At 53.0% G+C, this 24,593-nt stretch overlaps 1 protein-coding gene across 1 annotated transcript in view; it reads right to left on the bottom strand.

Annotated features, from left to right (window-relative positions):
- Cacna1i (calcium voltage-gated channel subunit alpha1 I) overlaps positions 1–24,593 on the bottom strand; it is a 110,051-nt gene that overhangs the window by 15,802 nt on the left and 69,656 nt on the right. Inside the window, 20 exon segments of the mRNA XM_032918103.1 lie at positions 398–531; positions 1,105–1,214; positions 2,459–2,610; positions 3,279–3,471; positions 4,929–5,018; positions 5,960–6,085; positions 6,331–6,457; positions 6,947–7,131; positions 7,592–7,660; positions 7,957–8,080; positions 8,572–8,672; positions 8,933–9,406; positions 9,892–10,094; positions 10,698–10,791; positions 11,215–11,370; positions 11,516–11,633; positions 12,081–12,266; positions 13,048–13,199; positions 19,328–19,737; positions 22,566–22,878. Of these exon segments, the coding sequence (XP_032773994.1) occupies positions 398–531; positions 1,105–1,214; positions 2,459–2,610; positions 3,279–3,471; positions 4,929–5,018; positions 5,960–6,085; positions 6,331–6,457; positions 6,947–7,131; positions 7,592–7,660; positions 7,957–8,080; positions 8,572–8,672; positions 8,933–9,406; positions 9,892–10,094; positions 10,698–10,791; positions 11,215–11,370; positions 11,516–11,633; positions 12,081–12,266; positions 13,048–13,199; positions 19,328–19,737; positions 22,566–22,878 (3,517 nt within the window).

Genomic DNA, 24,593 nt, shown 5'->3' with positions numbered 1-24,593 from the left:
AAGGGCTTCTGGGGAGGAAAGGAAGATTGTCAGACATGTCGAGGACTATGTCCCTGCTACAGTGCTAAAGAAAGGCCAGGTAGCACACGGAGCCGGAACTGGGTCCTTGTGCCACATCCTGAGACTGGACCACATGGATTTTGTTGCCATGAGGAAGCAGAGGTCTACACAGGCATGGGTATGGGCAGCCGGGCATGCAGGAGGCTGTGCACGGACAGGGGTGACACCAGGGGTGACACGTGGTCTTCTTTTAGATCCTACTCTGCCCTACTCAGCAGAGTCCCTCTTGCTCATGTGTTCTGCGTCTCCCACCCCACTCCTACATGCTCCCCCACAGACAATAGGGAGTCCCCTTCCCACACCTGCTTGTCTCTGCCCTGTCCTGTCTCCCACTTACCCCGGGCAATACGCAGAACACGCATGATACGGATGATGGTGGGGTTGATGGGCAGGGCGGCATTGATCTCGATCTCCTCCAGTGTGATGCCCATGACAGACAGCAGCACAATGGCCAGGTCCAGCTGGTTCCATCTGTATAGCAGGGAAGTTGGGGTGGGAGTGGGGATGGGGAGGCATAATGGCTCAGACACACCTAAGTGGAAGGCAGACTCCCAGTGTTTCACACTCCTATGGGGTCCACTAGAATGTGCAAATACCCTTCCTTCTACCACCCTCTCTGGTGTCAGTGAGTCTGGCCCCCTTTTTCCCTTCTACAGGGAGCTGCCCTGAAGAAACATCTCTGGCCTCCCATAGGAGAGAAGGCATGGACTCTGGCTTCTAAGTCTAAATCCTAAACTATCTGATCCTTTTGGGTAACATTTGGCCACTCTGTTGTGCTCTCTAAGCCTCAGTTGCTTCCTCTGAAAAGAAAAGTTAGCATAAGGCAGACCATGCTCAGTCTTTGTGTTACAGAGGACCCACAGGAGATGAGCTAAGACAGGCTGAATCCATTCACTGAGCCTTAATCACTTCCTGCCCAGGAATCTAGTCAACAGCCAGGAGACCTTGACTATTAATATCCAGATGTTACTGGCTCCTTCAGGCTGCTTCAAAGGTCAAGACTTCTTCCCAAGCTTGCTGTCCTAGTATGACCCAGTCACTCACCGGTCCTTGAAGAAACGCCTCAGGCCAAATGCCACCAGTTTCAGCACGGCCTCCAGCACAAAGACAGTGGTGAACATGTAGTTGCAGTACTTGAGGGCTGTCTCTAGGGACTACATGGGGACAAGAGAAGCATGATCCAGTACTAGTATCTGCTCCAGAACCTTCCTATAACCAAAGACTCTGCCTTTTAAGTGGAGAGTTTAGACCATTTACATTTAGTATAATGCTTTGTTACTTTTTATTTATTTATATTCCTTTTCATTCCTTATGTCTTTGCGTGTGATAGTCATTTCACATTGTTATTTCCTTATTCCTTACAATGTTATTCCCAGGAACACCGTAACCTTGTTATTATTATTCCTAACCTGGCCCAGTTGCTCCTCTTTGGAGACAGAATGAGGTAGTGGTTAAGGATCCCTAAACCACATTTCATTGATTTGAATACTGCTTAACTCTTGTTCCTTATCTGGTCCGTGACCTGAGAAAGTGCTTGACCTTTCCGACAGTTTCCTCGACTAAAATTTTTATAAGACAATCCCTCCTGCCTATCAGAAAGGTGCTGTGATAATTAAATGAGGTATTCAGGGTTGGGCACCAGATAAATAATTGGTCATTGTAAACTGTAATAATCCCACTTCTTCACATTAATTTGGAATTCTATAATTACTGTTCACTCTGCCGTGGTTCCCTTTCTTTTCACTTCATAACCGTCTTCTCTGTCCACTGAAATAAGATGCTAATTCCTCACCTGGAGGCTTGGCGCCACCCTTCCTGTCAACTTGCCAAGCAGAGTCTTTTAGAAAGCACCTGCCCCTCACATTTTTCTGCCACATGCTATCTCGCATCTATGCCGAGGATGTTTGCCATGGGCCCGCCCCCAGAAAGCCATCCCCTAGACTCAGGATACTCAGTGGGCAGTGGAGGCCCCTGTAAACTTTGAACACAAATCTAAGCTCCAATTCTGGCTCTGCTGCCTGTTGGCTCTGCTGCTTGTTCTCTGAGGCTCAACCTCTTCATCTGGGAAACCTGACCAAGGCTCTCCCAACATTGACGTTACAATGAGGATTAAAGCATGCATCATGCCTTACAGAGACCATATTAACACACCTCAGCCACTGTTACTCATGCTCTAGGCTGCCCACAAATGCGACCTCCCCCACATCCCTGTTCTTTCTAGCTTCTAACTTACCAGCTTGCCCTGCACCTCTTCCCCACAAGGGCCTGGTGTAAGCCCACCATAGAGGGACTTCATGGATGCCAGCCCTCTACTCAACCCTCTACCTGAGGTGGGAATCCTGCTAAAACTGGTTCTCCCCCATGTGGCCTTAGACTAGACGGTGACCCCAAGACTCACTGTAGGCTGGTTGTAGTGCTCCAGGGACATGGTGACAACATTGAGGCAGATGATGAAGGTGATGAAGATGTCCAGGTAGTGGCTGGTGCACATGGAGTGGATGAGCAGCCTTGTGGGACAGTAGGTGGCATAGTAGGGCAGCCTCTGAGCCTCTGTAGGGAGCATGAGAGAATGGCACAGACCATACAGGATTGGACCAAACAAAGAGAAGAGCACAAAGGAGAGAGAGGCCATGGGTAGGGAGGAAGCAAGAGAGGAGCATGCTGGCCTATACCAGGTCCTGGATGATTGTGTTCCTCTCCCAGTGCTAGGCCACTGTGAGGAAAACCCTGAGATATCAGTGGTAGGAAGCAGGATGTTAGGACACACATTATTCTCAAACACCCCCCTTAAAGAGTCTCATGACAAGGACTCTAGGCCTGATAGGCAGAGACAGGGGTCCTAAGGCTGGCCATCTAGGGATGGATGACTGACCCCAAAACTGCAAACAACTTGCACAAGGAAAGATAGAGGTCAGATGTGTTCTAAAAGTTCCCACTCATTGGTGCCCATGGGAGAGACAGCCTTTGTCTCTGCCTGCACCAAAGCACCTAGAATTACCCAGGTGGCCAGGGTATCATTACTGATGGGCTCAGGTCACCTGGCCAAGTAGATGCTGGGGGAAGGGGCTGGGCCATAGGCAACGCATGGATTACATCTTTTGCTCTCCTCCAGTTCCAAAGACCCAGCAGGCCTGGACCAGACCCACCCCAGGGCACCACCCGGGAGGCACAGCAGTGGGTAGAGACCCTGCCCTTCCCAGCATCCATCGTCTGCTCACTACGACGCTTCTTTTCCAGGCGCCGCAGCCGTTTCTCCTCACGCCGCCGTGCCTCCTCAGCCTCCTGGTGCTGCCGGCACTTGTGGAAGTTCTCCACAACCACGCCCACGAACATGTTGAGCACAAAGAAGCTGACGATGAGCAGGAACGAAATGAAGTACAGCAGCATCCAGGGGTTGTGGTTCGTCACTGGCTGCAAGGGAGGCAGAGTGAGGGCTGAGGAGGCTGGTCTACACAGCAAGACCACAGGCATTGGGTTTCACTGAGCCTTGGTGAAATGGGAGAGCTAGGACAGCCTGCCTCTGAAGCCTAAGGTGGAAACAAATGAAAACTGCCCAGCCTGGGCAAATGGGAACTGTCTAGCCTGAGCCTGACACGAGTAAGGAGGTCAGCCTTACTTCCCTGCCTTCTCCTTCCCTGCTCCTGTGGTTGTCTCCTGCACACATTGGTCTGCTGTCTTTTCAGTGACTTAGCCCTCATTCACCCATGCAATTAATTCACCATCTATCCAAGCCATCTATCACCAATCCATCTACCCACTCACCCATCCACCAATCCATCTACCCACTCACCCATCCACCAATCCACTTACCCACTCACTCACCCATCCATCTACCCACTCACCCATCCACCCTTCTATCTACCCACGCACTCACTCACCCATCCATCCATCCATCTGCCCACTTCCTCACCCATCTACCCATCCATCTACCCACTCACACACCCTTATACCCATCTATCTACCCACTCACAGACTCACCCACCCATCCATATACCCACTCACACACCCTTATACCCATCCATCTACCCACTCACCCATCCACCAATCCATCTACTCACTCACCCATCCATCCATCTACCCACTCACACACCCATCTACCCATCCATCTACCCACTCACACACTCATCCACCCATCCATATACCCACTCACTCATACATCTATCCACCATCCATTCACCCACTATCTATCCATTCTATTTATCTACCCATCAACCTATTCACTCATCCACTTATCTAGCCACCCACACACCTTTCCATCCTTAAACCCTATCATCTATCTACCCAACCACCCACACATCCATCTACTATCTATCTATCTACCTATCTATTTATCATTTATCCATCCATCAATATATCCATTCACCCACTCACGGACTCATTTATGCACCTGTCTACCTATCTATCTACCTTCCCACCCACACCCATACCTATCTACCCATCCACCCACCCACCTGTCCCCTTATCCATCTATCCATCCATCTACACAGCCTTCCATCTACTTAACCTGCCACCCAGCCACCCACCCATCTACTTATCGATCTATCCATACTCTATCCACTTATCTACCACCCACTCAACCTGCCAGTCATCCACACTCCCATTTAACCATCCTGAAACAAAGCAGAACCCAAAGTGACCAGGAGGCAGCCAACCTCAGAACAGTGGGTAGAGGTCCATTCCTAGGAATGGGGGACAGGCAAACAAGGAGTAGAGAAACACACACAAGAGTATTCATCATCTCTGACCCTCCTCAACTCCCCCTTACATCCAGATGGAACCAGGTTGGTTCTAGGAGACCAAGAACCACGGTGACTTACAGGTTCCTCGCTTCCCACCATCTTCATCCCCATAGCCCCAGTTATACCCACCTGCTGGTCCACAGCAACAGCATCCAACCCATTATACATGATGTTCACCCAGCCGTCCTTGGAGGCCAAGACAAAGAGGGACATCAAAGCCTGGAAGACAAAGGGAGAGGATAGAGGTAAGAGACATGGACTCATCTGCCCTCTGTTGTTCTGCCTCTAGGAGACCAGGACAAAGAGGCCTTCTCTGAGGACCTACTGTGTGCCTGTTGTGAGCCCTGGGGCTGCTGTCATGGGGGTAGAAGGAGATCTGGAGGCAGAGTCCTGAGTTAGTTCTAGCAGTAACTGTCTGAGAGAGGCTCAGCGAGAAGGCCCATGAGCTCCCTTGCCCTGACCCAGGAGCCCTGGGTATCCACCCAGCCCCTGCTGTTAACTCAGGTGAGAGCGTGATTGAGCATCAGGAAATTTACACCCGCTACCAGAGAGGACCACCAGCCTGGACCCTGCCTCTTCTTGCATAGCACCCTGGGGAAACAGGTAGCCTCCTCTCTGCAAACGGATAGCTGCCTGGAAGGCTTTGTGGGGATAGGAAAAGGAGGCTCTTTGAAGGCAGCTCTTCCCTGGAAAGTTATGCAAATGCATCAGGTGTCTAGGAGATGGAACCAAAGGTAAAGTAGGAACTTGCTTGCTGACTGAGGTGTTAAGGCCATCTACCCACTCACACACCTATAGTATGGTTAAGGCCAAGGCCCTTCTCCCATACTAGTCATTAGCTCAGCTTGCCTACTGGGCTGTCTTATTCCCATTTGACAGAGGAAGAAACTGAGACTTAAAGAGAACACCTCTATTCCCCGCCCCCCAAAACAAAAGCTGGGGTGTACACCCAAGCGTGGATGCCTCTAAAACTCCCATTACTGTCTCTTGGGTGGGACGTCAAAACCAGTGTTTGTGAAGCACCTGTTATGTTTCATGTGCTGGCAGACTCTGCACCCAGGGTTCCCAGCCTTACTTCTCCTGTGAGCAGAGCTCCGCCCAGATCCACTTTGCAGGACTGGAGTCAGGTCTGTGACCCTTGTGACCCTAGAAGAGCTCACCTGGCCCAGGTTGTCAAAGTTGTATTTGTGATGCACCCAGCGGTAGTTGGCGGCCACGCAGTCAGATCGGTTGGTGATGTTTCGGGTGTCCACTCCCAAACAATGGTAGAACTTGCCTTTGAAAAGCTGTGAGAAAGGAGGGAAAGGCATGCTTGGGGTAAAGGGGGCACAGTCAGAGGAGGGGAGCTCCAGGAATTGACCCACATGATCTGCCCCTTGCTCCATCAACCCAGGTTTGGATCTGTCTTTCTCACTTGGCTCCACCAAGGCCTCCTGGGTCCCAGGTTAGTGCACTCAAGTAGTTTGCCGTAGACATGAAGAGGCTGTGCTCAGCTTCTTGTTACCCACCCTGCAGAGTGACACCCCCTCACCTGCACCCCCAGGATGCCGAAGATGATGAAGAAGGCACAGCAGATGAGGACGATGTTCCCAATGGGCTTGAGGGAGGAGATGAGCGTCTCTACCACCAGCTTCAGCCCAGGGGCCCGGCTGATAACCCTGCGGGCAGGCAAGGAAAACCAGGGTACCGTGAGCCACAGCCCAGAGAGACAGCCCCAACTCAGCCCATGGTCACCAGGCCTGGGGGAGAAGGGAAGGGGTGTGGGGAGAGGTTCCAACAGGAAATGAAGATGCTGAAGTAGCCAGGTTAGCTAGGACAGAGGGTAAGCACCAATCTCCACCTAGATCAATACGTAGAAGGGCCCTTGGCCCCCCTCAACCAATCCCCACAGAGTGCACCCCATGCCCAAGAGATGGCACCCAGAGATGGCAGTGAGGAGAGAACGTAGTGGAGGCAATTTTAGCCCTTGCCCTAGGCTCTCTGGCTCCTCCTCCCTGCAGCAAGATATGCTTGGCACATGCTCTTGGGAGCCTGCATTGTCAAGCCAGAGTTAAAACAAAAAAAAAAAAAAAAAAAAAAAAAACAACCCACTTGGGCGATTTCCCTATTCAGTACATCAATACCATGCATTTGGGCAGGGTCCGTACCTCAAAGGACGTAAGGTACGCAGGAGCCTCAGGACCCGGAGGACCCCCAGAATCTTGGCTCCCCCAGCAGAGGCCACGGACACTACGATATCGATGATGGACACAAAGACCAGGAAACCATCTAGTACATTCCAGCTGCTACGCAGGTACGCCTGCTCACCGAAGTACAGGCCCAGAGAAACCACCTGGGGGTGGGGTTAGGGTCAAGCCTTGGGAGGGGGGGATGGGGCCAGAAGGCTCCCCCCAGGGTCAAGACAAAGGGAGGGAGGTAAGGATGAGGCATGGCTCACAATGGTTCTTCTGAGGGCTGGTGATAGGCAGGAAAGAACAGGGTCTGGGCCTAGGGAAGTCTGCAAGCTATGGTCTCATAGCATGACCACAAGACCTCAACCAGAGCCACCCACACTGGGAAGCATCCCAGGGTAATGTTTCTACCCCAGTGAGCCTTTCTAGTGGGGCTTGGTGATAAGAGGGAGACACTGATTCCCTTTAATCCCAGAAGCTCAATCCACAGTCTAGAGCCCAACAGGAGTGGACCTCTGAGATCTATGGAATATTCCTGAGGACCAGACCAGCAAGAAAGGTGAGGCCTAGGCCAGGGGCTTCAGGTGGGGTGGGAAAGATCCCAGTGAAGCCTAGAACAACCTTCAGTGTCATCTCGCCCACGAAGATGGCTGTGAAGATGTAGTTAGACACTGTGAGGAAGATGCGCTCCTGAAAGAGTGGGAGAGACCAAGTCCAAGTCTTCCACAATTGCTCTTGTGCCCTGTCAGACTCTGCTTCAGCCAGGGGCATCCACTACAGCCACCATTTTTCAGATCTAGAGACCTTTCCCTGGAATAGGCAAGCTTCCTATGCTCTCTCCCTCCCCTCCCTCTCCCGTTCCCCTCCCCCTCCCCCTTCCCTTCCCTTCCTCACCCCATCTCCTAGCTTGGCTGAGCTCTCCCTGGGCTCCCCCGCCATTGTTCATATCTGGCCCTCTGCCCAGTCCCAGGGCTGCAGCCACTCACAGTGCTACCAGCTTCAATCTGGGGTCTCTCCAGAGCAATGGTGATACAGTTGAGGAAGATGAAGGCCAAGACCACGTAGTCAAAAAGCTTGTGAGCAATGATGGTCTGACACAGGATCCGGAACCTGGGTGGAAGTCAAGGAACCCCCAGGAGGCTCAGTTTGCCTCCCACTCTGACCAGAAGGAAGACAGGACCACAATATATACTCAAGGCTTGATGGCTTGGAGGAAGGGATCCCTCTCCCTTCCTGTAGCCATTCAACATCTGCCTAAGGTACCTAACTGGAGCCTCCTCCCCAAACATACACCTAGATAATGAGGTCGGCCATCTGCCTTCAACACCAACACCAAGGCATCTTCCTTCTCATGGAAAGAAAGGACTCCATCTGAGCTTTCAGGCTGCCTGTGGATCCGTCCAGCCTTACTCCCAGCATGGAGCTGGCTTAAAAACAAAAGAGATTCTCAGGAAAGCCCCAGAGGGACATCTAGACCCGCCCCTTCCCTTGGAGACCCTCCTCTATGCGTCATGGGGAGGTGTCCTGCCCAGCTTGGTAGAGAACTCCCAGACATGCCGCCCTCCTCCTCTGTCCCTCACTCCCAGACAGCCACTACTCACTTGTTCTCGGGGGAGAAGAGGTAGACCGACCAGTCCTCGCGGACTTCGCACCAGTCTGGCTTGTACACATCAATCATCTTGCGGACCCGGAAACACAGGGTCTGGTAAGGCAAAGAACTGGGTCCTGCGGTTGGTGCTGCACAGAGCGGCCCATCTCTTCCCACTCTGCCAACCAACAAACTGGGGGCACGCCGAACTCTCTCCCAACTCCCAACAAGGAAGGATTGGTGACAGAGTAAGTTAGATGCCAACAGTTCTGACTCCACCCTCAGCCCCACCCACCACGCCTGTACTACCTAAAGCCTTAGACCCTCTTTCAGCCCTATAAACTGCTTTTATGGGTGCAGCATTCCCTACTCACATAGTCGATCTCCTCCTCGTCCTCCCCACGGTCGCGGCGGTCATCCATCTTGGTGAAGACATCCTTGGCTATGTTGGGCATTCTGCCATTGCAGTCTTCGTGCCCAGGGGCCTGACCCGCCCCCCTCCAAGCGGCCCGTGAGTGGGCACCCACCACGGGCACCAGCTCTCCCAGGTCAACAGAGTCCCTGGTATCGAGGGACAGAGTCCGGCGGTGGTGTCGGTGACGGTGTGCCAGGTGGGGTCCATGGTGCGCGTGGTGCGTGTGTGGAGCATGCAGGGGTGCGGCACGAGTCGGCGCCTCCTCCCGGGCGCCTTCACAGGCCCTGACGCAGCTACCTCCACGCTCCCCAGACAGTAAGGACTCATGCTCAGCTGAGGGCGGCTTGTGTTTCAGGCTGTTCCAGCTGGAGCGGCGGCTAGCCCAGGTCCCACTGCGGCCCCAGGGCCCGTAGTAGGAGCTCCGGGAGCTGGACTGCGGAAAGAGCCGGACTTGGATCAGCAGCCACCCACGCCATAATCTAGCACCAAGACCCAAACATCCTGGACACCGTGTTAGAGGGACTCTACCCGTTCTGATGTATGGCTCAGACTAAAGCCCCTTCTTCTCTTGAGAAAAGCATATAGCAAATAAGGATCAGCTTTCCAGGTAAGGAAGCAGAGGCTCAGGGATTGATGATAATTTGATCGCTTTTACACAGCTCAGAGGTGGCAGAGGCCAGACTAAAGCTCTAAGTTGGCTCCACCCCCCAAAGTCTATACACTGCTGCCAAGATGAAATCCTATGTCTCTCCACCAGACCCCACTCTTTTGTTCCAGTTCTGGCCCAGAGCAGCTAAGATTGTCATTAACACAGACCTGGTTCAGACTAGACAGTGTGGTACCCTCACCAGGGTACCTGGTGCCACAGTCCTTCAGTGCCCCCCACCTCCAGCAATGAGCATCCATCACAGGACTCACCAAGGATCGCTGATCATAGCTCATCCTGCCCAGGGACATGACACTGCTTTTCCGAGAGTCTAGGGCCACCAGTACGGGGTCTGGCTGCAGTGAGAGGCGGGGGGCAGTACCCATGGTACCAGCAGGACCCAGATGCGCACCCAGAGGGAGGCTAGGGTCCAGGTGTCCATTGGGCGTCATGGGTATTGGGCAGAGCTTGAGATCTGGAGGTGTGAGATGAAGACGACAGACATACAGACAGACAGACACAGACAGACAGAGGAAGCCATGAAACAATCAGAAGTGGTTGTATTTAGATGGAGAGCTTTTCTGGTGAGATGTCCTCCATCAGGAAATCCTGGAGGCTGGTGCCTACTTCATGTGTCTTCTTCCTACCTGCCTGTAAGGGTTCTCATGAACCCTTCCCTTCTGTTCTGGGACCAGCCTAGACCGCCATGCTAGGGCACCTCACCCACATGCTCATAGGTAGGGACTGTCCTCTTGGGTTACCATGAAACACTGAGCTTGGTTGGAAAAGGCTACCTAGTGGTATCAGACATGACCTGAACCTAGGCTACATACACTGTGGCTGTAACTCAGAGCTCCATGTAGAAAGGGAAGCAGGTGAGTTTCCAGGGGAACCCAGGAGGTTCATGATTGTTTCTGAGACCACGCATCTCTTTCAGATATAATTGTAAAACAAAAAACCAGACAAGTCGGTAGCAGTCTCTGGGTCCCTGGGCCAAGGCTCCATGGGGAAGCCACTGTGCCATCTGGGAATCTACAGAGAGTTCCTGACCCTGAGTGGAAAGTACAAGTGTGTTTACCTCTACTGTTGTCCAGGCCCTCTGGGAGCTTGTCAAACTCCTCTAAATTGGATGAGCTCTGGTCCTCATCAGAGTAGGAACGATTAGCATCACCCTGGGAGATGAGTTCACATTAGAACAGGTGAGCTCTGCCTTTTCCTAGCCCACCCTTGGGTTTTTTCTATGGCCCCTCCCGTCCTCCTTTTACGGATGGGAAAGCTGGATTAGAAACAGGGACACAAGAGGCTAATAAAGATTTTGGCCACAAAGCCCAGTCTCCCTGATTTCCAGCACTTCTCAAAGCCCAACAGTACAGAGGAAGAAGCAAGGCTCTAGAAACCCAGAGGCTTTAGACTTGAAGGCTCCTGATGGGGGTTAACGGGGGATCCTCTATTCCCAAGCTACTTGGGACGGGAAGCTCATGCCTCATTGGCTGCTCTATTTTGAGGGACTATTACCTGCTGAAGTTTCAAGGTACACTATCCCCCTGCCAGGCTCCCTGTCTCCTGCTCAGTGACTAGCCCAGGGTTATAATTACCTCAGCCTGGAAACCCTCTACCAGGATAGCCACCAGGAGATTGAAGAGAACGTAGTTGCCAAAGGTCATGAGGGCAACAAAATAGAGGGAGGCCCAGGGGGTGGTGGAGGCCATGCCATTGTACAGGACAACGTTCCAGTCCTCCTGAGTGAGGATCTGTTGAGAAGGACACAGTTCAGCCCTGGTCCAGGCCTAGTCCCAGCCCTTCCAAGCACAGCCCTCCCATCAGCCTCAGCCCCTCCCAGACCTGCTATCTAGATGTTTCTCCCCTGAAAACCATGAACTTTCTGCTGCCACTCACCTGGAACACTGTGACGATGGCCCACAGTAAGGAATCGAAGTTCTTCCTGTCAGGAACTGTGTCTCCCGTGTCCGTGCGGAGGCTGAATTTGCAGCCAAAGATATGCATCCCAAGGATGCTAAGAAAAGGAAGGAGGTGGCTCAAGGGTCATATCACCCTCAGCTCTCTGCTACTCCCAAGACCACCCAGGACCAGGATAGAGGTAAATCTAAAGCCCTTGCTAACAGAGGGGAATGTCAAGGCTCAGAGACTTTCCCAGAGCCCTTGGGTTGGATGTTCGGATTCACAGCCAGGTCCTGGCAACTTTGTCCCTGATCTTCTACCAACTGCCAGTCCCAGGCTCAAACCTGTAGCCCCTAGCAGGGGATAGGGTTCACCCATAGCCCCCCAGCAGTGGGTGGAGCTCACATCCCATAGCCCCCAGCAGTGGGTGGAGCTCACCCCCTCTAGCCCCCAGCAGGGGGTGGGGCTCACCAAAGTCCCCAGCAGTGGGTGGGGCTCACCGTAGCCCCCAGCAGTGGGTGGAGCTCACGTCCCATAACCCCCAGCAGGGGGTGGGGCTCACCTGAAGATGAAGATGAACAGCATGAGTAGCATGCAGAAGGTGGCCACGTTGTCCATGGTCTTCATGAGCACCACGAGCTGGCGCCGCAGCGCCGGCATGAAGCGCACCAGCTTCAGCACCCGCAGCAGCCGGAAGGTGCGCAGCACAGACAGGCCACCGTCTGCCTGCCCCACGATTTCCCAGATGCTGCAGCCAGTATGGGGGAGGCAGAGAGGGTCAGTGGGTGGCCAAGGAGACGGGAAGATGGAAGAAGCAGAGAGGGTAAGGAAAACGGAAGCAGCTGACATCATCCATCCATCTAACAAACAGCGTTGGGTGCTACTTCACAGCAGCCCCTAAAACAGGGTTTCTCAGTCATGAGCCCATGGATCCGGCATTAAGAAGCCTGTGGCTAGAGCTGAGGAAATGACTCAGCAGCTAGAGAAGCTTGCCACCAAACCTGATGACCTGAGTTCAATCCTCAGGACCCACACAGTAGGAGAAGTGACTCCTGCAAAGTTGCCCTCTGACCTGCGCGCGCGCTCACTCACGCGCATGCGTGCATGCGTGCGTGCGCGTGTGTGAAGGAAAAAGAGGTGACAGTCTGTGTCTAGTCTTGCAAGTCTGAGTGTCACTAACCTCTGATTGAGGTCGCACACTTCTTTTGATTATGAATGTAAACAACAAACCAGAGAATCAGCCACAGCCATGACTTCCTGGGCAATCAAAGTAGCTAATATCTTCGCGTTGCAATAGTTATTCCTGTGTTTCCAACCCCCACATTTGCAACTCCGGTGGCCTCAGACTCACTGCCACCTCTATTGAGCATACTCGTGCAGAAGCATATATTACTAAACCACCAGTTTATTCAGTATTTTGATAACTGCCTGCCCGTAATGGTTTCCTTTGTCGCTCAGAGGCTTCCTCTGCTGCTCGGGGTCGAGACCCTCACTTCTGCTCCTCAGCTTCGGGGTGGCGGTGCTGTTACCTGATGATGACGATGATGCTGTCAAAGATGTTGTAAGGGTTCCGCAGGTAGTCGAAGAGCCCGAAGGCGGCCAGTTTCAGGATCATCTCCAGGGCAAACATACTGGTGAAGACCACATTGCAGATCTCCAGGATGTTGGTCAGCTCCTCGGGCTGCGGGAGGTGGGGACGGAGAACGTGTGACCCTGGTGAGTCCCTTAGACTTGCACCATGGTCTGTAAGACTTTGTGCTGCCTTTAGATCCTGTAGGGGAGGTGGGCTGTCTACTAGAGAGTCAGGCAGCCCAGGCATGGTGCTGGAACTGTGCACTAGGAGACATTATACCACCCGGGTTACAGGTGAGTCAGCCTTTCCCACAATGCCGGAAATGGAGGACAAAGAAGGGCACCTGCTACATGCTAGAAACAGCACTAGGAACAGGACATCTCCACAGTGGCTCTCGGAGAACACCCACCAAGAAGATCATGTCACTAGCCGGTGACCCCAGGCCCCCCGTTTTTCAGCCACAGGCTTCCCTCTACCCCTGGATTTATGTCTCTCAGGATTTTAAGAGGCAGACAAGAGCTTGCAAATGGCACCATTTAGAACCCTGCTTTGAAACAGATCATGCCATGGGGTAAAGAAAATGGTTCTAGGCATGGCCCCTGCCTCTGAGGCTTCCTCTTATAGCCATAAGTAGCCATACATGGCCTCATAGACTCCCAGTCTCTGGCTGAGGGTCAGGCAAGGAACCTCTGTCCCTCTGTTCTCCTCCCCCACACTGAGGGGTCTGGCTTACGGTCAAGGGGACAGCAATGGCTCTGCCTGAATCCTTGAAAAGGAATAGCTACACATCCCTCCTTCCCTGAACTTCGAAGCCTCATAGGCCATTTGACAAGGAAGGAAAACTGGCTGGGTGGTGGGACTGGCTTGTGCGGAACTACCCAATAAGAATAGCAGACTCCATTGCAGTACATAGAAATCCTGCCTGAACCAGCTTGCTTGCTCACTCATTCATTTGTTCACTCCTGAACGTGTTTCACAGATCTTCCAAGAGCCATGTGCTAGAACATGTGTTCCTGCAAGAGAGATTTCCCCTCTCAGTGGCAGAGTCCCACGAATCACCCTAAAACAAAGCAAGCCAGTACTCACTAACACTCACTGAGTATGGTTTGGGGGACAGTGTTGGCGCCAAGAGGAGAGAGCTGGTGACACAGGGGAGCAGAGAAGGGTAACAGAGCCAAACTCCCAGCCAGGGTAAGAGCTGGGTGACAGGAGGGTACCACAACAGCAAGCCATCTCCTGCTTGTCAGCACCCTAACTCCACACCCGGCCCTTCCACCCCCCTTCTGCAGAGAAGCAGAGAACCCCAGGGGTCTAACTTTGATCCCATATGGCTTACAAGAAGAAAGAAAAAAATTATCCAGCCACCAGCTTCCCATCTAGTGCCTGGGAAATCCAATAAAGCCGCCAGTTCCTCTCAAGCCCAGATAAAAGGAGAGGGCCCCATTTCCATCTGTAATTACATTTGACTCTCAAAATGCAAAGGGAGCAGGACCCTGGGAGGGTGTGGGTGGGAAGGACTCCGATGCAGCTCACGCAGCCCACCGGAGTCAGATAATCCGAGATGAGAAGGGTAGCAGCTGACGGGGTCCAAGCTGGCCATCCGCTGGCTCTCAGCTGTGTGCACCCACACAGTGCGTACGTGTTCCCTCCAACCGGGCTGCAGCCACCGAGCTTCAGAAAGGTCAGTAGCTCGCCTCCCTCCTCCCCCGCAACAGCTGTTTTTCCAGGCATCGCACACCTGTTAATCTTTCTCTAACGGACCATCCATCACTCCCAAGAGCATTTTTTCCGGGAGAGAGGCAGGCTGGAGAGAGGCAGACAGATGAATATAGACAAGACAAGTGGGAGGCTAGGGGGGTTGTGGCGGGGGCGGGGCCAGGATGGGCGGGGCCAGGGGTGGGGGTGGAGTCAGTGAAAGGGATGAGGCGGGAGATGCAGAGAGGAACAGAGATGGGACCAGGATGGACCGACGGACAGATGATGGTGAGCAAAAGCCGTGCTAGACATAGAGAAAGTGCTCGTGGGGTATAGCTCAGTGAGTAGAGTGCTTGTCTAACATGCATGGGGGTCCCAAGTGCAATCGCCAGCACCTCATTAACCTATTATGGTAGCATGCACCTGTAATCGCAGCACTCCAGAGGTTGGAGGCAGAAGGATCAGAAATTCAAGGTCATTGTTGGCTACATATTGAGTCCAGGGCCAGCCTAGGATACATGAAATCCTATTTTAGGAAGGAAAGTGGGGTTTGACTGAGACAAAGTGACATGGCAGATGTCAGAGAGACTCTAAGAAAGGAGAAACAGCATAAAAGTCACAGCAGACAGACAACAGACAGTAAGAAGTCTAACAGGGATGCCCAACATGTATGTACCCTGTGAAAGAACAGGTGGTCCAGGTCAGAAACTACCAGCTCACATCTAGAAGGCACAGGGGGCTCATCCTAGTCCAATGCCCCTGGGCTTAGTGGCCCCAGGCTGTCCAGTCTCAGGCCACTTCTACAGGGATAGATGAAAGGGCACATGAAGGTCCTTGAATCAGTCCAGGAAACTCTCATTCCCAGCCTAGCTCTGTGGTGATGTCCGGTGTCAGCTAAGTTCCTCCCCGGGGCGGCATGCAAAGCACGTTCTATGTGCCAGTCATTTGAGCTCCAATCTTGTCTACACATTTAACAGGAAGGGCGTGGCTCAAACAGAAGTTACTGCTCATGACCAGGCCAAGGTGGAGTCCTCTCTGGAGTCATGTCTCTTTCCTCCGCTCTGAACCACGTGCCATCACCTGGCCACATTTTAGGAAAAGTTTGCCTCAGACATCATTTCCCTTCTTACATGCCTCCCACGGCTCTCCACTGTGCTGAGAAGCGTCCTTGAGGCCCTCAGTGGATAAGAAGCCCTCCTTGCCCCCTGGACTGCCCACCACACCCTCCACACGCATCCTTCCTGAAAGCTCTGGGTCCTGCCCCTCCCTTGTCCTTGTCTAACTGATGGCTTTAATCCTTTAAGATCCATCCCATCTTCCCAGAGTCACCATAAACTCAGGTTACGTACTAGGGACTACACAGTGAGCTTTGAGTCACCCATGACTAGGGAAGCCTTGAACACATTCCCCTCGGAGCTGGAACCAAAAACATCCCGGAGTCCGGTAGCAGCCCTAAGCCTTGAGGGGATCTCCTCTGCTGTCCACTCCATGAAAAACTCTTCCTTTCACTGAGGCCAAGGTGAGGCTTCATGGTGGCCCAGCCTAGCTTGAGAGGAGTCCCAGCTCTAGTCAGAGACACTAAGGCAGAGACTAAGTATCTTCCTGGCCTGGGACCTACCTCTGTTGTCATCATCCACGACTACCCTCTGCCCCCCAGAGCCAGCACTGCTAGCTGTGTGCCAAGTCACTTGGGCAGCCTATGCGCCTTCCTCAGTTAGTTTCCCCATCTGCCCATCTTCCCAGTGGGAATGAGACACATACCCTGTTTGCCTTCTGGGACTTCTATGAAGCCAAGGTGACCCGACCCCTTTGATGGTCACACAATTCAATCAGAGATTACCCAGGGGATGTGGACTTCTCAAATCTCCTGAAGGCCCCTGGGGATTTCTTCTTTTTAGCAATGGGAACAGAACCTAGGACATGCTGGGCAAGTGCTCTGCCATCAAGGTTCACCCTGCCCTTCTGGGGCATTGTCTCTCTCTCTTCATGAGACGCATGCCAGTCCCTGACTGGCTGAGGTCCTTTTACCGGTCACCTCCTCCTAGGCCAGTCACGATAAGGAATGTCCACCGCATATGGAGCCTGGACAGATTGTTACTGGTGACAGCTCTCCATTATTTGAGGAGCAGTGGCCATGCTAAAGGCCATGAGCATCTGGACTGAGCTCCCTATAATTAGGGAGGCAGGGGTGACAAGCCAGGACATCACCGCCTGTCCCCTTGCAGTGATGCAGAGTTCTCTGCAGGGCCTGGTGGGATGCAGGGCCCAGTGGAGGTAGCGGGGAAGGATTCCATGATACTCTCCCCTTCCTTCCTGCACGCCATCTGCAACCCTGGGCCACCTCTCACTGTGGGTGCCACCTCAGTGGGGGATGCTCAAAATAAACCTGGGGGCGGATCAGTTTCCCCGCAGAGAGATGTCTGAGAGTCCAGGGCGAGGAACAAAAATACCAACAGGCCCTGCACAGAGCTCCGCTGAACAATGGCTGCCACTCGGTGCTGCTTTAAAAAGAACGGTTTAAAAATGCCTCCTCCTCCTCCTCCTAGCTTCTTCTTTAATTAATTTTTGAGGCTCCAGACAGTGGATGGTAAACTTACCCAGGCTGATGGCAGAAGGCTCGAACAAAAGACCTGTTAGTAATGGCGGAGTCTTAGATGCCTACTAGACACGAGAATCTGCACATCTGCCTCTCTGGGGAGCATCTGGCTTATCAGAAGATAGAGATACCAGCTAGGTAAGCACATGACTTTCCCAGGGCCAACCCAGTCAGCTGCAGAAACAGGGCTGGAGCTCAGGTCGTAAACAAACAACATGGCCTCTGAGCAGTGGCCTTCCAGGTGTGAAAACAGGAAGCAGTGACTAACACTAGCTTGGGAAATATTATGAGGACTCGGGGACACCCTGCTCTCTCTGGGCCTGGGGCTTAATAGGTTCCCAGTAAGCCTTAAGATAGCCCTAAGGGAAGATATCTCTCTGTTGAGGTTGCAGATGAGGAGATCAGGGTAGACCCTCCAACTGACAGGAGCCTCTTCCAAGCAGGGACTCCAGGTGAGAGGTGACTTCAGCATCACATGACGTCTGCTGTCCCAAAGGAAGAGAGAGGCTCTGGCAGATGTAGAAAGTGTGCTCAATGGGTAAAGGTGTGATCAAACAAATGTTTTGTTTTGTTTTTTTGTATTTGTTTTGTTGTTGTTTCAAGGCAGGGCTTCTCTGTGTAGCCCAGGCTAGCCTCAAACTCAGAGGTCTACCTGCCTCTGCTTCTTCATGCACTTACCATGTCTGACCAAAACCAAATTTTTAAGGAAAGCAAGTCTGCTCAAGTGGATGCGGCAGATACAAGAGATATGAACTAGAGAAGAAGTTGAGCAGACTCATACAGGGACCGTGACTGGCCGGAGGGCAGGCTGGAGTTGCCTTGACCGTGGTGTTGCCTTGGAGGGGTTACCCCTCAAGAAGTCAGAGACCAGTAGGGGCTCAAGTAAACCCAAAAGCCTTGATTTGTAGTGTCTGCCGATCTCTGTGGTGTAAATACCTTCTCCATAACCCATTTCAAACAAGCAACTCTTTAACAACTGCTTGCTAAATTCCCAAGGGTGAGAAAATGGGCTCTCACCTAGGCTGGTTCTAACAAGCCAGAGACCTTGCCTGACTCTGGTAAAGCAGGGTGTAGACACCAGAGCCAAATGCCCAAGAGCAGCTCTTCCCACAGCTGCCTTCCCCAAGAGCTGGAAAACCCTGCTGGGTTTCTGCGTTCTGACAGTCCAGGACCTTGAGGCAAAGGATAGGCCTCTCCTCTCACCAGCTTCCCCCCTACAGAGATCCCACCCAGCAGCCCTCCCCAAAGATCTTTTTAATTAAGTCAGAATAGCTGGCAAGCCTGCAGTACCGAGTGTTGGTGGCAGCCCCAGGGGCTACATTTAACTAAATTGAATGAAGCCTATGCTTGGTGGGCTAATGAACAGACGTGAAGAGTGTGGCCCACGCCAGGCACCAGAGAGGGCTTTGCGGGATGGCGATGATGCCAAAGCCAAGGTGGTTTCGAATCCAAACCCTGCTAGGGTATCAATGTTGCCACAGGAAGTGGGTTCAAGTTGGGCTGCAGGCTAGCTCTGGGACCTTGGGTCAGTGGGCTGGGCATAGCCCCACCAAGCTGAGGAGGAGGCCAAGGAAGCCACACCTCCAAAAAGCCAGGGAGTAGGGTCATTCCAAATGGAGCCTGGATTTGACAGGCTGTTACCTCAGGAGTGGCCTATAGACTGCAGACTTCCAGGCAGCCTTGGAGGAAAAGCAGTGGGTCCTGAGTCTCAACCAGAGTCCTACACCATCAAGCCTCAGTCGTAATCCTCTCACCCTGCAGATACCCCAGACCATCTGCCCCTTGGCTGTGGCCTCGGGCAAAGTGCTGAAGCCATATGGAAGGGTTAGACTCTACGCTATGCAGGATCAGGGAGACCCGGGTATGCCCTGCCACCCTTGCCCAGCCTGAACCCAGTGTTTCACACCTGCTTCTTCACCCCCGCTTGGCCCAAACCCTCGCTCACCTGTTCGTGGTGCTCGATGCCCATGCTGACTGTGTTGACCAGGATAGCCATCATGATACCTCTGTTGAAGTACTTGCTGTCCACGATGCCCCGCAGCTTGGCTCGTGTCTCGCGCCACACATCCCCACACAGTCGGGCTGCCCCGTCCTCCTGTTCCTCCTCCTTCCCCAGGTCCGAGGAGACCCCATCCTCACTGCTCTGGGGTCCATCCCCGTTGGCTTCGGCCTCTGCAGAGCCACCAGAACCTGAGCCTTCCTGGCCTGAGTCGGTGCTGCCCAGGCCAGAGGGCCGCCTGCCTGCCTCGTGCTGGCAGTGAGGGCAGCTGCTGGGGTCAGAGGCCAGAATGGCAGAGATGGGCTGCACCAGTGTGTGGGGAGTGGGGTCCAGGGGGCTGTGTCGTGGGCACAGCTCTGAAAAGCAAACAGGGGGCGGCATTAGTATCCAAACCAGGTCCCCACCTCCCCCAGGGACAATGCATAAAATGAGCTGACCCCACCTTGAGGCAACTGTCCTTATTAAACACGTGGCAGTCTCATCACCCTTCGGACCATGCTAACTGTTGGTCACCTTTGACAATGACCTCAACAAATGTTCCCAGGTATGGGGATCCCACAGGTATGAGGACCTGGGGTCTGCGGGTCTGGACACTCCTCAGAGGAAGCTATAGTGGCTTTGGCTTTCCTCACTTTGCCCATCTGTGTGAAAGGAGGAAGACCAGACCAAGGCCGACTCTGGGAGCTCCCAGGAATTCCCTCCATAACAGTGAGACTCAGGCTAGATGGGGACAGGGAACAGGACAGGTGACAGCAGATAAGGCCTGAGACCTTCAACCCCTGGGCTGGCCTTGGGCTTATTTAACCATTTCAAAGAAGTATCAGGAACCAGCCCCTGCAGCTGGTTCTTCTTCTTCTTCTTCTTCTTCTTCTTCTTCTTCTTCTTCTTCTTCTTCTTCTTCTTCTTCTTCTTCTTCTTCTGCTTCTTCTTCTTCTTCTTCTTCCTCTCTCTTCTTCTTCTTTCTTCTTCTTTCTTCTTCTGCTTCTTCTTCTGCTTCTTCTTCTGCTTTCTTCTTCTTCTGCTTCTTCTGCTTCTTCTGCTTCTTCTGCTTCTTCTGCTTCTTCTGCTTCTTCTTCTTCTGCTGCTTCTGCTGCTTCTTCTGCTGCTTCTTCTGCTGCTTCTTCTGCTTCTTCTTCTGCTTCTTCTGCTTCTCCTCCTCCTCCTCCTCCTCCTCTTCTTTTCTTTAATTTCTCTTAGTTTTTAGTTTTTCTCTGTGTAGCCCTGGCTATCCTAGAACTCACTATGTAGTCCAGGCTGGCCTCAAACTTGGAGCTATCTGGCTGCCTCTCCCTCTCCAAGTGCTGGGATTAAAGGCGTGTGGCACCATGGCCTGGCTGGTTTCTTCTTTGTGCTTTCCTATATTATAGTAACATAAATACATTTTGCTTGAATAAGAAAGAAAGAAAGAAAGAAAGAAAGAAAGAAAGAAAGAAAGAAAGAAAGAAAGAAAGAAAGAAAGCAGGCACTAAAGGGAAAGAAAAGTAGGAAAGCCTGCACTTCCTTATGTCGGCCTCTGAATACTACAAAGCAACCAGATACCTGGGTCGTCCTCCAGCCTTGGAGGATCAAAGCCTTTCTCAGACTGCACCAACACTGGCCACAGGAAAGGAGATGGAATGGAGGCCTGAGAAGTCACAGCACTAAAAAATGCCAAACTTGGCTTCACAGCATTCCAGCCCGAGGGGCAGTGGCAACAGCAAGAGGCCTTCCCTATGCTCGCATCCCCAGAAGGTGAGAGCTAGCCTGGCCTAGACCTCAGCTCTCCTCCTCACTGCTACAGGCCACCTGGAACCACATCTAGTGGCTAGTGTCTGAGGACAGTGGACAACTGTCTGGTCTTTGCTGGTCTCTCCGATTGACAGGATAAGACAGCTAGGAGTGTGGAATCGACCAGCCAGGGCCTCAGACAGCAACCGTCAATCACAGGCACAAACTAACAGATCTCTTGAGTCCTGCTCGGGAGGAGGAGACGGGAGGCCCCATCGGGGTGGTCAAGGTCACAAGGGCAGAGGGACGTGCCATGCTCCACAGCTGTTCTGAGGAACAGTCCGGGGCCTGCTAACTTCTCTGCAGTAGCTAGGAGAAAGCAGACTAAACCTAGAGCTCCCTGCTAACTCCGTGGTCTCCTCTTAGGGTTGTCTGCATCTGTGAGTACAGACAGACGCTCTGCAAGGCCCAGCACCTCTGACACTCCATATGACACGCTTACATGGAGTCTTACTTGGACACGCTGGGCAACTTAAGTGACTGCCTCATCTCCTTGGGCCTTGATTTTCCCATCTGAAAACTGGAGACATGGTTTCTAGTCTGCCTCTTTCTCGGGGCTATTGAAAGAAACAAGCTAAAGAATCTCTCTCTCTCTCTCTCTCTCTCTCTCTCTCTCTCTCTCTCTCTCTCTCTCTCTTCCTCTCTTTCTCTTTCTCCCTCCCTCCCTCCCTCCCTTACTCCCTCCCTCCCTCCTTGCAACAGGGTCTCATGGAGCCCACTCTGGTCTTAAATTCACTAAATAGCTAAGGATACCTTTGAACTTCTGATCCTCTTGCTCCATGTCCCAAGCTCCAGGATTCCACCATGCCGGGGCTTGAACTAGAGTTTTCACGCATGCTCTGCAAGCACACTAGCAACTGTATACCCACCCCAGAGAGCCTCCTTTCTAAGCTAAACACCAAACTTACACAAACAGCCTAGCGCCGCTCAAACATGAGGGAGGAGTGAAGTATGGGGACGAGAGTCCCGATGTGCCCTGATATGTACGGCCCCTTGTGCCAGGGGCCTGATGTCATTACTCAGGTGTGCTGGTAAGCAGGGAACAGTCACGGGGGCCAGCGTGAGAGGTGACATGGGTGACCGCAAAGAGGGAAGCTAGTCTCGCAAGGCTGTGAATAAATCACTTAACTTTCAAGTATAGGTTCGAGGGAATGGTTTGCCTGCAAAACTTGGAAGAATTTCTCCCGGGAGAGGGCGAGGCCACGCAGGCTGGACAGAGAATGGGGCAAGAAGTGAGCAGAGCAGATGAGTTCTGGACGGGCCATAAAGGAAACAGTACGGCCTGAAATGAACCCTGGGGATTCCACATCTGACTGATGCAGATACTTCTTGTCCCAGCAGGCACGACCCACTTGCACTATTGCCATTATGAGACCCTGAGTCATGGCACACGAGCTTCAGAGTCAAGGCCACTTACTGCAGTGGCTGGGCTCCTTGGCATGGGGCCCAGGCTTGGCAGGGGCTGGTGTCCCCGGGCCCATGGCCTGGCGCCGGTTCTGCACGGCCTGGTAGAGGCCTAGGGCACGGCGCTTGGCTTTGCGAAGAATGTGACAGACATATTGGAAGATCTCCTCATAGCAATCACCGGGCTCAGCGTAACTGGCCACCGTGCTGGAGGACAGGTAGCGCTGGCGTTGCTCCAGCATCAGCCGGTGCTCCCGTTGCTTGGTCTCAGAGAACTGGGTTGCTATGACAACGAGGCACAAGTTGATCATGAAGAAGGAGCCCACCTGTAACCAACAGAAGGAAAGGACAGGAACAGGGACAGTGGGGACAGATACATAGAGAGGGGTAGATCCAGCAGGGGTGAGGGGAGGCACAGAAGAAGGGGACAAAAAGATGGAGAAAGAGTTAGCAAGAGCAGGAGATGGGGGGGAGGCCAGAGAGAGACAGGAGAGACGGGGGAGGGGAGGGGACAGATCAGAGATGCAGAGGGGAAGAAACAAGACAGCAGAAAGACAGAAAGACAGGACAGCCAGGGTACAGAGTCAAAAACATAAAGAAAGCAGGGAAGGAGGGAGAAAGGGAAGGGGAAGGAAAGGGGATAAGAAAGGAAAGGAGGAGAGAGAAGAGAAGAGAAGGGGAGGGGAGACAGAAAGAGAGACCAGAATTGGGAGACATGAGAGATGCGTAGTCGGGAGTAGGAATAGACAGACAGAGATACAGGGAAGATGGAGGGGCCCAGAGAGACAGAAACGCAGACACAGATACACAGATGGGACAGGAAAAGATCACTGAGTCCTTGCAGGGGAAGGCACAGCAGAGGTGACTTCCCAAGTCCAACTGGGACTTTATCCAAGTCCAGGCCCCATCAGGACCGAGATCCAGCCTCACTACCAACCCATGTAGGGTGGAGGGAGATGCTGAAGCCAAGAGGGACAGCCACTTCCCTCCAGTCATAAAGGTCCTGAGCCCTACCCACCGGCCTGGACTTGGGCCGTGTGCTTGGAAGGGGAGGTGGAGCCAGGTCCCCCCCTGTATCTAACTACTCCAGGGCCAGTTGTCTCCCTTGGACTCACTAACCCAAAGGAGTACCTCTGGCCCGGCAGGAAAGGTGTGGCCTCCAGCTTTCACCAACGGTACATGCAGATGGCTGCCCTCTTCCCATTACATACAACTGAAGAGCTAAAGGGGACAGGGCTTCTTCCTGGCCCAGAGGACTCCGGGAAATAGGCTGCTTCTTAGACAAAAAGACGACCAGCAGTCCTCTCGGCCATAGCATTTCCCAGAAAACTGTTCTCCCCTGGGCTGATTAGGGACACTGAAACCAGAGAGACCCTGGCCTCTGTAGGCTCAACCCTGTAAGGCTCCTACCCAGCCTTCAACAGTGGTTGCCCCCAGGTGACCCAGGCAGGCCTCATCCTCTCTGGAACTCTGTTCCCCATCTATAAAGTGGGAGGCAAGAGCCAAGTGGGCCCAGGACTTTTCTAACCAGAGGCTGGGAGCTGTGTGTGAAGACTGGAGACCCCTACCAGCCTGCTGACGGCATCCTCTGACTTGAGACAGGGGCACTTGAGAACCGAGGATCCCCAGTAACATCAGGGCACACTTACTGGAGAGCAGGGGTATGCAGGCTCCTGGCTGTGTCCCAGCCAGCCTTCCTTATCACCTAGAAACGAGTCGCTGCCACGTGACCCATCTCGTGGACTCTGAGGAGCCTGCCTCAAGGACTACTAAATGGCTTCCTGTGGGAGAGGACTGAGCCTTCCGTCTTCCTCCAGGAAGTCACCCACACACCTGTCCTCCTCCAAAGGGCCCTTCAGCCCCTATGGCTTCTTTCTATCATAATACCTAAGCTTCTGTATGTCATTGTGACCTCTCAGATCTTCTTTCCCAGAGACTGGATTCCAGCTCTGCCACAAGAACTCAGTCCGTCTTTCCCGAATGTTCTGTTGAAACTAACTTAATGAAGAGTCCTTCTCTCTTTCATCTGGTTTCTCTCAAG

Source organism: Rattus rattus, chromosome 1 (assembly GCF_011064425.1).
Source record: "Rattus rattus isolate New Zealand chromosome 1, Rrattus_CSIRO_v1, whole genome shotgun sequence".
Lineage (NCBI taxonomy): Eukaryota > Metazoa > Chordata > Mammalia > Rodentia > Muridae > Rattus > Rattus rattus.
This window is presented reverse-complemented; position numbering and strand designations above follow the sequence as displayed.